This window comes from Candoia aspera, chromosome 4 (genome assembly GCF_035149785.1).
Source record: "Candoia aspera isolate rCanAsp1 chromosome 4, rCanAsp1.hap2, whole genome shotgun sequence".
In the NCBI taxonomy this organism is placed as follows: Eukaryota; Metazoa; Chordata; class Lepidosauria; order Squamata; family Boidae; genus Candoia; species Candoia aspera.
The window spans coordinates 49,361,919-49,379,566 of record NC_086156.1 but is presented as its reverse complement, the minus strand read 5'-3'; the positions used below and the strand labels follow the sequence as shown (position 1 = coordinate 49,379,566).

At 39.8% G+C, this 17,648-nt stretch overlaps 1 protein-coding gene across 1 annotated transcript in view; it reads left to right on the top strand.

Annotated features, from left to right (window-relative positions):
- The window catches only part of ITGA9 (integrin subunit alpha 9), a 245,912-nt gene that overhangs the window by 207,076 nt on the left and 21,188 nt on the right, over positions 1-17,648 (top strand). Inside the window, exons 25-27 of the mRNA XM_063304073.1 lie at positions 2,833-2,952; positions 4,621-4,722; positions 14,587-14,706. Coding sequence (XP_063160143.1) covers positions 2,833-2,952; positions 4,621-4,722; positions 14,587-14,706 — 342 coding nt within the window. The remainder of the gene's footprint in view (positions 1-2,832; positions 2,953-4,620; positions 4,723-14,586; positions 14,707-17,648) is intronic.

Genomic DNA, 17,648 nt, shown 5'->3' with positions numbered 1-17,648 from the left:
TACAAATCAGATTGTGCTTTTCCTCCCCTCCCTCTTATACCAGTGAGTCAGGGAGGAGTCAGCCTTAGTTTCTTCTTAATATTATCTCCCTCCCCAGGACTTAAGGAATGCTTCTGTCCTTTTTGTTCAGGTAACAGTTTCTGTATATTTGCTTCAAGGCCATCTCCCTGGCTCTCTGAAACCAGTAATTAGGATAATACACCTATTAGGAGAGAATAATACTGACTCATGCTTAAAACAGTAGAGAAAAATTTAAGTGGATGCCGGGGGGAGGGTAACCAAAGAAATGGTCCCAATTTAGATTGAGGTTCTGCAATTTAGATTTGGGCTTGACCAATTTCCTGAACCTGTTGGGGAAAGAAAAGATGATCATGGGAATCTAATCACAGATTTTCCACATCATGGCTACCTGAAACTCACACATTTTTATGCGGGTTGGCTTAGTTCTAGACAAGTGTGTCAAGGATCACAACCTTAAGTTCTGGTTCATACCCATACCTTACAGTAAGTCCAAATGATCTGAGTTGGATTCACGTCCGGTTTGGAGGGTGCAGAATTGCATTGTTAATTAATTTATTTATTTTCTATCCCACCTTTATTATTTTCTATAAATAACTCAAGGTGGCAAACATACCTTATACTCCTTCCTCCTCCTATTTTCCCCACAACAACAACCCGGTGAGGTGAGTTGGGCTGAGAGAGAGCGACTAGCCCAAGTCACCCAGCTGGCTTTCATGCCTAAGGCGGGACTAGAACTCTCAGTCACCTGGTTTCTAGCCTGTTGCCTTAACCACTAGACCAAACTGGCTCTCTCTGTATTGCATTAAAACTGTGAGCCTTGTATTGACCTGCAAATCTGAAGGTCTGAGAAAGCTTGCTAATTCCTTTAGAGCTGTGAACCGGCTCCAAACTGAATTCTTAAAGTAGTTGTCAAGAAACTGTCTGTTTTAATACAATACAGGACAGTTAATTTATGTAAAGACAATTGGAAGCTGTCTGATGCTGATTTAGATCTTCGATCAGTTTAGGGCTGAGAGGCAGCAGGAGCCTTTTTCCAAAACCTTTTCCATGCAAAGCCTGTAGTGTTCCTCTGACCTCCAATCTTTCTCTAAAATATAGAGTCCTGCATGGATAAAAGTATGCTTCCTGTGATAAAATCTCATCCACATCTGGGATTTATGATAATTTTATTGCATTGTCTAGATGTGGCAACTACGACTGGAGTTGTTTATTTGGGAGTAGGATGTAGAGGAGATTGATTCCAGGCCCCTCTTTTTGTTTCCCCCAGAAAGGTTATCTGTGCCAAACATCTGGCCATGGAGATCTTCACATACAGTTGTGCACATTCTTCCTACCTCCAAATGTAGGGAATATTGGACCTTAAAGTAAAAGGAACCCATGATAGCAGTTTGATCTGGATTGAAGTGATATGAAAAGATAATTTTTCAAATGTATATATCCTTTCTAAAGATATTTAACCCATGGACTTGTTTCAGTTTGTTGTGAACTCACCTAGTTTGTCTTTCTCAAACCTATAAATTAGACAGAATTTAGTTGATTTTTCTTTTTTCTTTTGCAATACAATTGCAAAAAAAATCAATGCAGAAGTGCATTTATTATGGAATATGCCAAATCAATGGTAAAAGAAAGAATCTGGAACATTGATCACCAAAATAATATCACCAGAGCTCCTGAATTCTATTGCCAAATTGTTAGCTGCAAACCCTCTACTGTGAGGTCTATATACTCTAACCCTAAGCTAATATAGATGGGCCTTTTCCAGAGCCCGCTTTGATGCTGTCCCTTCAGCACTGCTGGCAGGAAGATTTCACGTGACTCCTTATTTACAGAGACTTTGCCCTTGTGGATCCAGGGAGGTAGAAACTCTTGCCCATGTCCTCATATACTGTCCTTTTTAAGATGCCCCAAGATGTGCTTTGATCTCCCCAATCATTTCTAAATTTGAGGGTCATACTGATAAGTTTTATGATTATTACTTTTTGAGGGATGCTGACTCTACACTCACATACCAGGTGGCCAATTATCTTCATCAAGTCATACGATTGCGCAAAACTTTTAGTTAGATATATTGTTTTATTGTCTGACTGTTTTCTTTTTTTCTCTAATAATGAATTGCTGTACCAAACTATTTCTCTTTTCCTACTGTAAAGGCTGGTCAAAGACCGTAATAAAGATACTTGAATTTGGAATATGTAGGAAAATGTGCATTATATTAGGGAAGAATGATGGTAAAAACTATGTAGTATGAAAAACTCATCCAGTGACATTCTCTAAAAAGTACATATAATAAAATGTGTTAGGAGAAAGGCACATAAAAATGTTTGCAAATGTGTACTCACTTTTTAAACAAAATTGGAAATGATGGAGAAACTTGATGGAATAACCAAAAGTAGGAAAAATCAGAATGTAATAAGTCATGGTAGATTTGTCCCTCCCTATGGAGGAATTGAGTTAATTTAATTTAAAGGATGACTCACTCCAAATAGAGATATATGTAGGGACCATCTCAAAAAGGTTCAGTATTATTCTATTTTATCATCTAACTAATGTTAATACTGCACTGCTTAGCTCTTTTTGCATGGATGTTTTCAAAACACTGTGGATTTTTTTCTCCACTCAGCTAATCCATCTCTATAAAAAGGCTTGTGCTACTTAGTTGAAGTTGAAGTTCACAAACACAAGTTGAAGAAAAGTTGAAGTTCACAAACACAAGTTGAATGTATTCCAGATTAAAAGCTGAACAACACTTATTGATTATTAATTCTTTTTCTCCCTTTCTTCATTTGCTGTTATCTTCTTGTTACCCTTTAGGACTGTGAAAGACCAGGCAGGTCCTGTTTAATTATACGGTGTAACTTAAGCTCGCTAGCAAAAGCTGAATCCCGCAGCATAGATGTGCAGATGCTTTTGAATACAGAGATATTAAAGAAGGTGAGCATCATTTACTGCATTATAGTGTTGAAATTTCTCTACATAATTCATCTTGGAGTTGGATTTAAACTTGGATTATTGAACTTTAGTTTTTGAGTAGATCTCAGAGGCAGAAAAAAAAATGAAGCAGAGACATATAAACCATGATGCCTTCCATCTTTCAAGCTGCTCTCTGATTTTAAAGCAAGTGAGCAAACCAAATAGTCTCCAAAGTTAGATTTTGGATTGCAGCATAACTCCATCAATGTGAGTGAGACTCCAGATTGATTCATAACACTCTAAAATGCATTAGGACTGAGTATAATTTTCAGGTTGTTCTGTCATTTTACTGCTGTCATCAATGGATAGAATAGGGACTTAACCATGCTACTGCTAAGCTTGGTTTGTGGTTCTTTCTGATGCCTTGCTGAATGTGCAGTGTTGCACTGGAATGTTCAGGTGTCTGCTTCTCACTTGGAAAGAGTCTTCCATAAAATGTTTGCCTGACAGAGGCAAGTAACAGGTAAGATGTCCTCCTAGGGATGAGTTAAATCAAAGTATAGAAGGGTATCCATAGCTGCTTAGTTTAATCCTGAAAAGTCTTGATTTGTGGACATTCTGCTGAGTACATCCAGTGACTTGAGTTATACAGGAACCCTCTTATTCTCAATCTCATTATTTGGGAAACTGTGTTGAGGGTTACAGTAGAAGTATTGTGGGGTTGTGCTGCTCCTCCTTTGGTGATGTGATTAGTCCAAGTGTTAGGGCTGTATTGTCCCTACAATGCCAGCCATTGTCATCAAATTAGTTAGGCCAGTTTGGTCTAGTGGTTAAGGCAATGGGCTAGAAACCAGGAGATTGAGAGTTCTAGTCCCGCTTTAGGCATGAAAGCCGGCTGGGTGACTTTAGGCCAGTCAATCTCTCTCAGCCCAGCTCACCTCACAGGGTTGTTATTGTGGGGAAAATAGGAGGAAGAAGGAGTATTTGGTATGTTCACCACCTTGAGTTATTTATAAAAATAATAAAGGTGGGATAGAAAATAAAACAAACAAACAGATAGGCTGCTTGACGGTATGAGCTGTGTCAGTGTATAGTTTGGAGTCACAGAGTAAGATCGACTTCTTGAATTTTGTTGCCCTGGTGTACATAAGAGAAGGAGGACATTGTATTTCCAGTTCTAAATTGTCACTTTGTTCCTTAAAAATGATGTACTTCATATGACTTTGAAAGGGTAACTCTGACCTTACTCCACTAGAAGATATGTGTAATTTTACAATACAGTAAAAATTACTCTAAAAGGCTATTTGCGTCAAAAAACCTTTTCAAGAAGGATTCTGCTGGAAAAAATACAAGTATTCAGACTTGTTATACTGTGCAATGTCAGGATTTATTTTAATAATTACAAATATTTAATCCAATGCCATATATAAGCACTTTTTAGTTATTACATCCAAATATCTGTTTCTAATTATGGTGCAGCGATCATTCAGGTTACAATGTTCTCTGCTGGTGATATTTGGCAGCATCTTACATTCTTCTAATTGTGCTATATATCTGGACCAGAGAGTGAGGATACTCCTTTTTAATTTCCACATCTAACTGTGAGCTATTTTAAAATGCCCATGATTAAAGGTCTTTGAGAACTGTGTGTTTGAGAATGTTCCTCAGTTCTTGTTTTTCAATCTGTAGGATACCTCATCAGTTATTCAGTTTGTAACACGGGCAAAGGTGAGAGTGGACACAAGCAACCGGGCGATCGAAGTGCCCAATGGGAATTCCGAACACGCAACAGTAAGTGGAAGAATCTGAAGAGCAAGAATTGTTTGTCTTACTCATCTGGAATGCATTAAATGATCCAGCACTGAGCAAGGAATTTGTGGTCAGGCCTAGGCTTAGCCTACACAAAGGAAGGAGTGTGCCTTTCTTTAACTGTATTGGCATTGCTGTTGCTGTCGTGAAATCCTCTGGTGTTTTTGCTTGCTGTGATAAGCCTGCAAGCAAATGATTGTCATCAGGATAATTGAATGCCTGTTTTGCAGCAGCTAGTTCAGCTTCTAAAGGTCCTAGGTGTAGATTTTGTTGAGCAATATGTACAGTTTCTCAAAGTGAGGCTGAAACCTGCTTTAATCTAACACAGGTTTTGGGAAATCTAGATTTATCCTTTACTGGAAGATCAGCTCATATGGAAGATTATTAATACTAACAATGTAATTCAGTGAAGGTTTCTTTGGAACTAAGCCCAACCATATTCAGTAAGGCTTACTCCCTTGTAAGCATGTGTTAGGATTGCAGCATTAACAGTTTTAATAACCCAGTAAGCTGTTAGCTGCTGCAGCAGTTCAATTTCTTGAATCATATTTGGTCAACCATTTGAAACAAATTATTGGCACGGCCAGTGATATGCATGAAAATTTTGTCACTTTTTAAAAAATTACAGGCTTAGTTCATGGCGGTTTATAAACAGGGATTAGTCTTTTTCTTGCCTGCTGCTTTTCTATCTTGACTTGTCCCTTTCTCCTTGTAGGCCATTAAGCCTTAGCAAGTGGCAGCACTTAGTTGATTTTGGCTAGTCTTAGAAGTTAAGCAGGGCTGGCCTTGGTTAGTCCTTAGGTGGGGTACCTAAGAATATCAAGGTGACTGGCTACACTACTGAGGGTTGCCAAACAATTTTCAATTATTATTCACTGAATTAATAATTCATTCAGTTATTATTAATTATAATTACATATCCCAGAAAAAGCTTTTATAAGCCTCCCAAGCCTGAATAGATGCTATCACCAGGAGTTAAGTTTGAGTCAAGGCATCTCTAATTTTTTTATGGGAGCAAAGACATATTTTGAACCCCTTAAAGGAATGATGGCTAATGGATAGCCATACTTTCCAAAAATATTGCTTAAAAAGGGAGGGGACAATTAGAATTTTGTTATGCAAGTTGGCATTATTGTGTAACACTAAGTCCTAAATGTGGCATTTCTTCCTGCTTCCCTGTCAGCATTGTCCGTCTGCAAAGCCTGGGCACATTCCAGCAAGTACCTTTTAAAAGCTATGGATGATAAAGGAAGCTGGTGTTCTGTGGTTGTTGTGGAAGGCTGGGAGGATTATGTGGGAAACCTGTTCTGTGTGCATAACTGGCATCATGGCATGAGGTATCAAACATCTTCACTAGAGTTGTTTTAAACAACTTCCATGCTTCCTAGTATTGGCTGGCACCCAACTCCTAAATGCATTACTTGGATGTGCTTTCAATGGCACATAATTCCAAGTCAGTGTGGCTGGGACCGCAGCCTAAAACAATTTGGCTGCCATTTTGAATGAATCCTAGGAGCTTATAGCCACAATTCCAATTATGGTGGGTGGAACCAGGAATTAGAAGTATTTCCAAAGATTTACCAGCCTCAGATGTCATTAGATATATTTGTTCTTCAGAATGATCAGAATTTATCACACTATAAATGTTCGGGGTTAGTCCAAGTAATTAAGCAATCAATGCAATTGTCTGTACAGAAATACTCTTTAGTGCATCAGTAAAGAGCAAAGAGATTGTCTCAAGATCTTTGCAGTGTTGCAGAAAATTAATTAATTGTGCCCAATATATTTGATGATGGCAAAAAGGAAAGGGGGAATATTCCAGATTATGGAAGTACAGAAAGTTTTCCCACAGCCCTACTGTCAAGAAAACCTCTCCAACAGTTCCATGACCGTATAACAATTCCTTCCTGATTTGAACGTATCATACTGTGCCCTCTCTTGTTGGTGGCATTGAACAAATATAATTTAGTTCTCTAAATGCAATATAAATGCTTAAAATAAAATTTAAGAATCACAGCTAGAATGTTAAAATTCTAGTCGTTAATATGCTGCAGCTCCAATTAGCAGCTCTTCCTCTTCCTAGTCGTCATCTTGTGATTCCTGCAGTACCTGGAGAACATGGTGGTTTAGCTATTTCCCTTCCCAGCTCAGTCATAAAAGGAAGCAGCGGTGAGGTTTTTCCACGTGAGTGGGACTGACAATGTTGGTGTTTGAGATTGTCAGCAGATCATGTTCAAAAAGGCAGTTCATCAGACGTTATGATAGTGCATCAGCCGGCCAGCCCGTCAGCCCTGCTTGCTACCTTTCCAAGAAAGGAAAGGTGGAGGCAGGCTGCTGCTTACTCACAACTCCTGCGCAGGTTGCTGATAAACTGTTAGTAGGCAAAGCCTTAACTTACACATGTAACACAGATAGCAAACTAAGCCAGAAGCCCTGGAGGCATCAACCTGGCTTAAATCAAGAGTTCAAAAGGTGAAAAATACTTTGGGCAGATCCTCTATTATAATGCCCCAAATATGTTTTTCACGGTTATCTCAACAAGCAGACATACAGGGAGTACTCTTACAGTAGACTCCCTTAAGCACATAAATGCCGTGAGTTCATACAAGATTTACAACCCCAAAACAAGAAGGGGTGACTACGGAGAGAATGTCCTATCTTCCTCAACCTCTTCCAGCCCCCCAGTTGCACTCAAAAGTGGGTAAGATTATGCACATATCAGTGTGGGATTATATTATACTACATTCAGATTTAAGGTTTAGAATCTATAAATTAGTGTATGATATCAAAGCTTGCTAATTGCTACATTGTGCATTATTTCCTTATTTTACTCTCCTGGCGTACATATGGTTCTTTTTGTTCTCACTAAAGAAAAGAAGTAAAACTGTTCCTCTCTAATGAATTTTGTCTCATGCCTTTTTCTCTTTATGGATATTAACTGTCCCATACATTGAAGCAAGTAGAAACCAAAGCCCACAGGTCCTAGAGTAAGCTTCTGCCCTGAAGCATATGGTCTGCTGTGTGACATGGAATAACCTGGTCCTCAGTAATCACTCCAAAATGAGAACTGAGAAGGAGTGTATTGTTAGACCTTAAGCTGACAAGATGATGGATAGCATCTTGGTCTTGCTTAAGGAAAACATTCTATTACTATTCTATCAATATTTTTTATTTACTCATTAGATTTGTATCGCACCTTTCCTCAGGAAACCCAAGGTGACATGTTGAGCACTTCTGTTGCCCATTGTTTCCTTTGTGATAGGCTGAACTAAGAAATAATGATTGGCCCGAAGTCATCCAGTGAGCAACTGCAGCTAAGAGTTGACTTGAACTAGGATCTCCCTGGTCCTAATCTCCTAATTACCAAAACACCATAGCTCTCATTTTACTGTAGTTGGCGTGTCTGCTCATACAGATCTTGATGCTGCCTGTTCGTTATCTGGGAAAGTGCTATTTTTCAGGTTGTAATCAGACAGGGTGACATTACATTTATAGATTTAACATCTGTTATATTAAAGCAAATAGTAGGACAATGCCCCCAAATGATACAGAATAATTTTGTATCGGAGTCACTACGTTCATCTTTCATTGTAGTGAAGAAATATAATCGCTAGTCTGGAGATTGTATTTGCTTTCTGTGAAGTACTAGCTGAAAGCAAACATGTTGGATGTCATTTTGTTTCGAAAATCATTTTGTAATCTCATTTCTGTCTAATATAAATGTTAGTTTAATTTTTATCTATGCCATTTCCGTATGTCTCTTGGCTTCTCTGATTTGGCATGCTTTATATTGGGTCATACTTATGAAAAAAAGGGAGAAGTCTCAAGGATTTTATTCTTTCTCTCCTCTTCCACTCCCCTGGGCCCCACACAGAATGCTGTAGGGAATTGTGTATTGTATGTTTGTTTCCTTTTATTTTGAATCTTCATTACAATAGTTTTATCTCCCTGGATATAAAACTGTCAACAAGGTTTCTTAGCGCTCAAATTGTGGGTTTTGAGATTTAGGCTTAATTTGAAATAGTGAGATTTAACATGCTTAATTTAAGTCTCATCGGTATCAGTGGATCTCCTAAATGTGGATCCAAGCCAATGTTTGCCTCACTTTTTCTGTCAGAAAATATAGTAATGTAATTCTATGCAAGATTAATTTGGATGGCCCCAATTTTTCATTTTCAGTTCTGTGGGAGTGTTTGTGGTCTTTCACTTCAGCCTTGGGGTTAATGCCACAAACTATTTTTAAAACACTTACCAAGGAACAAATTACAAGAGAACCTTGACTTCTGTCTTACCCACTGGTGATGAATTGATTTTATCCGATAAGTTTCCTTAAAAATAACCAACTAAACTAGCTAATTTGATTTGCATAAACAATTTGCCTTATCTCAAGATATTGCCATCAAATAGTCAACATTTGTAGGCTTTGGGAATAACCAGAGGACTACTTATTCCAGCTGTTGCTCTTAAAGAAGGGAGAGCTTCTGCTTCTTCATCTGCTTCTTCCCCCTTCCTCCTCCATCCCTGGTGCACCTTAGCTACACCCAGCTCAACCACAGAAAACAGCTCATGGCATTCTGAAAATAACTAAATGATAATATGACAGAAGGCAATAGAAAGCTCTGCCTGCCAAACCAGAGGCATTTGCCCACTCCAAGGAAGAATGTAGTAAAATGATTGTGGCCAGATGGCACAGAAACATTTGCCAGATACAGACTACAAAGAAGGACAGTAAGCCATCTCTTAAATTACTAGCCAATTGCTTCTCATCACGCTGACCATGATTAGGCTTTGCAAGATGGTGTGGAAGACACCCTATGCACATAGAGATATAAACATCTCCACTGGGATATTTATTTATATGTTTACTTTTAAATAGATAATAATTTAAATAATTATTAGTAATTAGTAATTAGTATCAGTAATTAGTAATAATTAGTAATAATAAATGATTTAAACAAAATGTTATTTGAATATGTAAAGATGCTTAAAGTTTGTTTATTTATTTATCAAATTTCTCTGCTGCCCATCTGGCACATGATGACTCTGGGCGGCTTACAAATACTAAAAATAGCAAATCACTAAAAACAATTCAATATAAATACATAAAAATACAAATGCAAGGTCTAAAATATAACATATAAAATATAAAATATACAATTCAATATGGGAAGCTCTTAATTTAGACATCCTCATGGGGCCAACCACCCCCATGAATGGCTGTCCCCCCTCCTATCCCAGGCCAGGAGGCATAGCCATGTTTTTACTCCCTTCCGAAAGGCCGGGAGAGTGGGGACCTGTCTTACCTCCAGGGGTAGCTTGTTCTAAAGGGCAGGGGCTATGGCAGAGAAGGTCCTCTTCCTGGACCCTGCCAATCGGCAATCCCTCATGGACAGGGTCCGTAACATGCCCTCTCTGCCTGACTGGGTTGGACGGGTCGATGTAACTTGGGCGAGGCAGTCCCTCAGGTAGCCTGGACCTATGTCATGTAGGGCTTTAAAGGGTATGACCAACACTTTGAATTGGACCCCGAAGCAAACCGGCACTCAATGCCGCTTGCGTGGCAATGGTATTATATGTGCCCTTCTAGGGGCTCCTGAAACTGCTCACATGGCCACATTTTGCACCAGCTGTACCTTCCGGATACTCTTCAAGGGTAGCTCCATATAGAGCACATTGCAGTAGTCTATATGAGAGATGACCAGGGCATGAGTGACTGTTTGGAGGGACTCCCGATCCAGGAAATGGCGTAGCTGGCGTACAACACGAAGTTGTGCAAAGGCTTCCCTGTCCACGACTGCCACCTGCTCTTCAAGCAGGAGTCGTGAGTCCAGGAGAATCCCCAGATTCCACACTGGGTCTGTCTGGAGCAGTGCAACCCCATCCAGAGTCAAAGATGGTAAATTCCCAGATAGCTGGGAGCCCCCAACCCTCAGCCATTCTGTCTTGCCAGAGTTCAGCTGAAGCCTCTTGTTCCCCATCTAAACCCTTACAGCCTGCAAATTTAAAAAAAAATGTGTTGAAATCAGATTTCAGTTTTAATATTTATCCACCTAATATAGAAACAAGCTTTATGTAATTAAGTGGAACTCATTTGTGAATAGATTTGTATTGTAAATTAGTTAAAATAATTGTTAAATTAACTAAGTTGTTCCTGAGTTTTCATGGAAACTGGGCACACTTATTTAGTATTGATCCTACTCAATGAGTTAACTTCTATTTCTTGATAATGAGTGATCAAGCAATCAAAAAGATTGCTTGATCACTCATTACTGGAGATAGTAAAAGTCTTCAGTGAATGGTGACTGGATATCTGTTGCCATTTATATTACATCATATAATAAAGCAGATGAGTCTCTTTCTCTTCCAAGATAAAATGGTTTAAATCACTTTAAGTATGAATCCATTGCAAATCCAGATGATTTTGTGAATGATTCCAGAAAACATTGGCTTCTCCACCATCGTAGGCAATTACCAAACTGCATTGTGAATTTATTACTAAGTTAATTCCTAGTTGAGGGGGGGGGGAAGTCCTGTATGTTATTTGGAATGGAATCTTTATTATAAGGTAAAGTGTAAACATTAAATCTGCAGTAAAAGCTTTCCAGTGTGGTAAGAAATTTAAAAACTATATAATGCTGGAACACTTGCATTCTGCAATGGATCCAGCTTGGCAGTCTAGAACAAATCCTGTTATGTTCTCAGCTGGTTGAACATAAGTTCAGAGCATATAAATGAGTTTCTAATTGATTCCACATTTCTATAATCATTTACTTTTATTTATGGCCATAGAACTGTCCTTACCCAGTTCAGTTTTCTCCTATATCATTGTTGGAAATCTAAAACGGCATTAAGCTCACTTTGTATGAATTGCCCTGATGATGATGATAATTTTTAAAATACCAAGCAATAATAGAGTGAGAGTTGCATGCAGTAAAGATACAGGCAGCTCAAAAGCATGGCTTCTGGCTGGCACATTTCCTTTTCCACGATACCGTTGCCAGCACCTTGAAAAGATGAATTACTTCCCCTTTTTCACAATTTTCGCTGGCTGCTTCAAGACATCTTGCTAATGAAGGCGGCATGTTAGATCAAGATCCTTTTTGGTTTAGTTTTTCTCCATGGATCTGAAAGATCACATATGGGCAATGCATGTGTCTCTGTGACTTAAGGAGCCCACCCACTCTTCCCCACAATCCAGCTCATTAGCTATTAGATATTTTTCGGCAGCAGGAAAAATATCACTGTTCTGGCATTGCTATTACATTCTTGATTAGGCTTGAGGGGAAGATATTTTTTAACCTCTTCCAGTAATCCAAGTAGCTGCATGATGCTCTTTCTTGAAATCCCAGGGAGGGGATATTAATATTCTTATACAGTTGAGACCATAACATGTGTCTGCATTCATAGCTTAGTATGTGTGAGTATATGCTCATGAATGTGTATATGTGTTCAGCAGGGGAAGGGAGGGAAATACAAGTGCAGAGCCTGACTCCAGAGGATCTGTGTATCAGTTAGTCGACCTTGACTTACTGGTGACCTCTATATGCATCTCATTTTCAGAAAGAATTCTAAAATATTATCTTGCTGGATCAAGTTCTTCTCTAATTGCATTCTATCTGCAATAGTGGGGTTTCCGTGATTTCTGCTTCTTCATGCATAAGTTTTACTTAGCTGTTGTGGCTACTGGCTCTATTGATAGGGTTTGTTTACTTTTAATGAAGTTTAATTAAACCAAAATTATGTATTAAATCAATCCTAACTGGCGGTGGCAGTGGGAAGTAGAAGTAATGAAATTCTTGCCATTTCCAAAGGCATATTTCATGCCAGCTAGAGTGTGAAGTATGGATGGTTTTGTCAAGCTTTTTAGCTGGCAAAGCTTTGTATTTAGGAATTCCCTTAGCTCAAGACCTTTTGGTACCTAATTTGAAGAAGCAGGTGCTGCTTCCTCTTATTTCCATATGCAGAAAATCATCTGGTAGAATTACTTCAACACCATCAATGCAGCAGCATCCACCGTACCTGAGATTCGCAGTCTTATCTCTACTAGCTCCCCTTTTTCAAGATCAGATACATGAGCCCCCCTCCTCCGCATTTCAGGAACAGGTTTTAAGAGACCATGCTGAGGCTGAGAAAGAAAGAGACCTATCTCTAAATACAAACACCCAGCAGATGGGAGATCACGTAATAGGTTATCAAATAAACCAACTATTAGTCCGTCATGCAAACATTCTGGGAAAAGTGGAGTCAAAAGTTTCAGTTCAAAGAGAACCCACCTGTCATGAGCACTGATGGTGAGCAGGAGGGGGGCCCTATCCAGGGGGGAAAACACATGCATAGTAGCGAGAATTTGAGCTGTCATTCAACGAGACACAGAACAGACCCGCCTTGACTTTTGGGGTTTATCTGTCTGGGTTTTCCCACGCTTCTTCAGTTTGTTAGGATTTTCTGTCTAATGTAGCAGTAATAAAACACTAGAGACCTATTCCTCGTCTCGGCGTGGTTCCTGCTTGTTAGGACACCACCTTAATGAACTCACTAATGAAGAAGGCTGGAGGGTTCCTCTCTCCATTCTCAAGATTCTGTGCTCCAACTCATTAAAGTCTTTGAATCTTCATTGTGCATGAGGGGCTTGACAATATGGCTGGCATAGTAGTAGGCCAATTTGGAAATGTATCTGGGAAACGGAAGAGCTTTATATTCAGTAAATATGCTGTTCTTTTCTTACCACAGAACCTCCATCCCATCCCTTTTCCATGTTCATTATGTGATTGAGTTTTGATATCAAAAATACCTGAATATGTTAAAAATAAATAATAAGAACTGTGAATAATAATAACGTAAACAATAAGAACTGTGCAGTACTTCAGATTTGATTCCAAAATGGTTCTTTGGAACACGAACATAACTTTTTAAAACAGCCACATCTTTCCCCAGGATCATATGGCAACTGCAGAGGGCAATTGCATGCATCTGGAAAAACTTATCACTGCTTTAGAGAGTTATAGTGGGTGCTACATTTGCACTTCTGTACATTTTCAGTCACCTTTTCTGAATTATTTCCAAGTCCTGCACAGCTATCATAATCATAACATTTTCTAACAACAACAACAGTTTTTTCATAAATGCTGTCTGGAGAACTTTGGCTATGGTATGGCACAGAAGTAACACAAACAACCCCATCTATCCCTTTCCAAAAAATAATGTCACATTTCCAGCACTCATCAATCAATTTACAGTATGATTTTCTGATTCCTTAAGCTGTTCACTCTGCTCAGTATCAACATCTCATAATGGTGGTAGGGTCAATGCCAACTGAGTTTCCAATTTATAGTGAATTTATCTCGCAATAGCAGAGACCTTTTTCCCCCTTGACATAGGCTTGAATGACAGGATGCTCTCCTTCCCTTCCTTGCTTTCAAAGCAGGATGAACCTGGTATCACCAAGTATTGTGGACATAGTCTGCAGTCTGACCAGGGTAGGACAGGATGGAATTATGGGGACGTTCCAAACTTTGCCAAATTTAAAATAGACCCATTGAAACCAATCCCCATCTTAGCTGTTGCACCCTGATGATGGCAGATACTGAATGGAGCTTTACTTCTAGATGGAAAACAACAGGGTAGACTCACCAAGGATGAAGCATGTTATTTTAATTGTACTTCTGTCTCTGCATAAGGTTTTTAAAAATCCTTTTGAAGGTAGCCTGATAACTAAATGTTGTAATTGTAGTTTGACATCATTATCTTGCTTTTAGAAATATTAACAGGGGATGTAATGAAGCATATCTGTCATAGGGAATACTGCAGACTAGTTGTATGATTTTTTCCCCCTTGATTACTCTGTAGGTGGTCTTTGAGGCCTTGCACAATCTGGAGCCTCGTGGTTATGTGGTCGGATGGATCATTGCTATCAGTTTACTGGTGGGAATTCTCATCTTCCTGTTACTGGCTGTGCTGCTATGGAAGGTAAGCTATCTGTCAGACACAACATAGACAGGAGGATTAGCCACGGCCTTGACTTAAAATGCTATTTGGTCTTTTAGGCTCTTTAGCATCCATTAATTGCAAAGAATAAACTGTCTTATACCCCAAGATCATTAAACATCAGAAAAAAGATTGTGCTTTCATTTCCCTTGCTGGGAAAATGGAGGATTAAAATGATGATGATACCAGAACCTTGAAAGAGGAACATGTTGTGGCAAATTCCACACAGACTGATTTTTCATGGGTGGCATTTTAGAAAAAGTTTCTTCATGCAATATCTAAGCCCATGACAGATCCATTGTTTCACTGTTTCATCAGTACAATTATATGGTTGTAGAAGACAATGACCAGTGACCAGAGGGGAGAGGGCATTCCTCCCAGATTGAATAGAAGCCAGTTGGAGTGGAGGTGTTTGCGTACAATGAAGTGAACCAGAGAGCATTGCTTATGCTAGCACAAATCAGAAAACACCAGGCAGAGCTTGTTTTTCTGGTGGGCTGGGGGCAGGCTGAGGACAAAGTTGTGTATTATCGCCCTTGAGAAATAGTCAGTGGCCCATATTTACACTGAGGCAAGATGGCTGTGCAGATCAGCCCAAGTCACATAACCCCATTTTTGCTACTATTATGCTAGCCTCTCCCCTTTCCTAAATAATGCAGAATTCTATGCACTATATTGCCTAGGATTATACAAAGCTTTGAAGGAGGGCTTCATTTCAACAGTGTTTTGAGTGAAGCTGCTTTGAAGCTGTTTTGTATGATCTTAAAAGTGAAACAAAGCTGATTTTAAAAAAAACATAACTTCCGTATTTTGCTTTCTGTTGTTGTTACAATTATATTTTTCTTCACTCTCTCTCTCTCTCTCAAGGTGGCGAACATACTTAATGCTCCCACCTCCTTTAGTTGCCTCCTCCACAGTTCCATTCATCTGCCTAGAACAGATTGGCCCAAACATACATATTCATCATTTCATTCCCATTTGGGATAAACAGTGTAGAGTATAGAAAAGCACAGAAAAGGAGTAGGAGATAAAATAAAGGCATGAGATATATGAAAAGGAAAAGAAACATAGGTAAATTTAGTTTACAGCAGCACCATTTACTATGCTTCTCCATATCTGAAACCATCCTTTCTTCTACCACATCCATTCAAAACCACAAATCACATTTTGTTCTTCAAGATTCTTACGCCTCTTGCTTTCAGAATCTCATTAACTCCATTCGACCACTACTTCCTCGGTCTTCCCTTTCCTCACAACCCATTCGCTCTTTCTTCTCTGTTGTGCTGCAATTCAGTCTTTCTGTGTGACCAAACCTCCCCAACATGCCAGTTTTGTACTGGTCACTCACTTTTGTATTAAAGTCCACATTAATTTATCCTCGACCCTGTATCTTTGAGTTTTAACATACACATTACTAAAATAATCCATTCCCATTGCATTCAAATTACTTTTACAGCTCTTACTTCCATATAAAAACGTGGGCAAAAGCACTTCCTTATACAAAAAACATTTCTGCTGCTTTCCACTAACACTGGTATTGACCAACTGAAGACCAATTGCCAAATTTCTCAATTAAAGGCAAGGTAGATGTTGGCAGGGTGGGGCAGGGTAAATGATTTAACAAGCTTGTGATGCCACAGTTCCAGTTCTGCCCCTTTTGTACAGGCTCCATGATAATCTCATGCACATACCTAAGGAGCAGAGCTTGCATTGCAAAATCGTAACTCTTATTTTATTTATTTGTTTGTTTGTTTGTCATATTTTTATTACCACCTATCCCCCCCACTCGGGGAACCCTGGGCAGTTCACAATAAAACAGTATAAAATACAGTAAAATCAGAATAATATCAATAAATATACATATAAAATATAAAATATAATAAAATCCAAGTGATGGCAGATCTAATTTCACCCAAAGGGGACCAGAACCGGTCCCGGCAAGACTAGGGAACCAACCAGCCCCAAGAGCGGCTCTTCCTCTCCCCACTCCAGGCATGGTGACAAAACCAGGTCTTCGGCCATTTCCTGAAGTCCAGAAGAGAGGCGGCCAGCCTCACTTCTGGGGGAAGGATGTTCCAAAGGGCGGGAGCTGCTGCAGAGAAGGCCTGCCTCCTGGACCCCACCAGATGGAATTCATTTACGGATGGGGTCCTTAGCATGCCCTTTCTGCATGACCAGGTGGGACAGGTTGATGTAACAGAGATGAGATGGTCCCTTAGGTAACCTGGACCCATGCCATGTAGAGCTTTAAAGGTGATAACCAACTCCTTGAATTGGACCCAGAAACAAACTGGCACCCAATGCAGCTCGTGGAGCAAGGGAGTAATATGTGCTGATCTTGAGGCACCAAAAACTGCCCACGTGGCTGCATTTTGGACCAGCTGTAGCTTCTGGATACTCTTCAAGGGTAGCCCCATGTAGAGTGCATTACAGTAGTCTATATGGGAGATGACCAGGGCGTGAGTGACTGTTCAAAGGGCCTCTCACTCCAGGAAGGGGCGTAACTGGCACACAACACTAAGTTGCGCAAAGGCCCTCCTGGCCACAACTGCCACCTACTCTTCAAGCAGGAGTCGTGAGTCCAAGAGGACCCCCAAGTTACCCCCAAGGCACCAGGTCGGTCTGGGGCAGTGCAACCCCATCCAGAACCAAAGATGGCAAATTCCTAGGAGCCGAGGGGCCATTAACCCACAGCCACTCCGTCTTACCAGGGTTTAGCTGAAGCCTGTTGTTTCTCATCCAGACCCCAACAGCCCCCAGGCACCTGGAAAGGGCAGTCACAGCATCACTTACTTCCCCCAGGATGGAGATGTATAGTTGAGTATCATCAACATACTGGTGATACCTCATCCCATGGAGACAGATGATCTCACCCAGCGGTTTCATGTAGATGTTAAAAAGGAGAGGGAAGAGTACCGATCCCT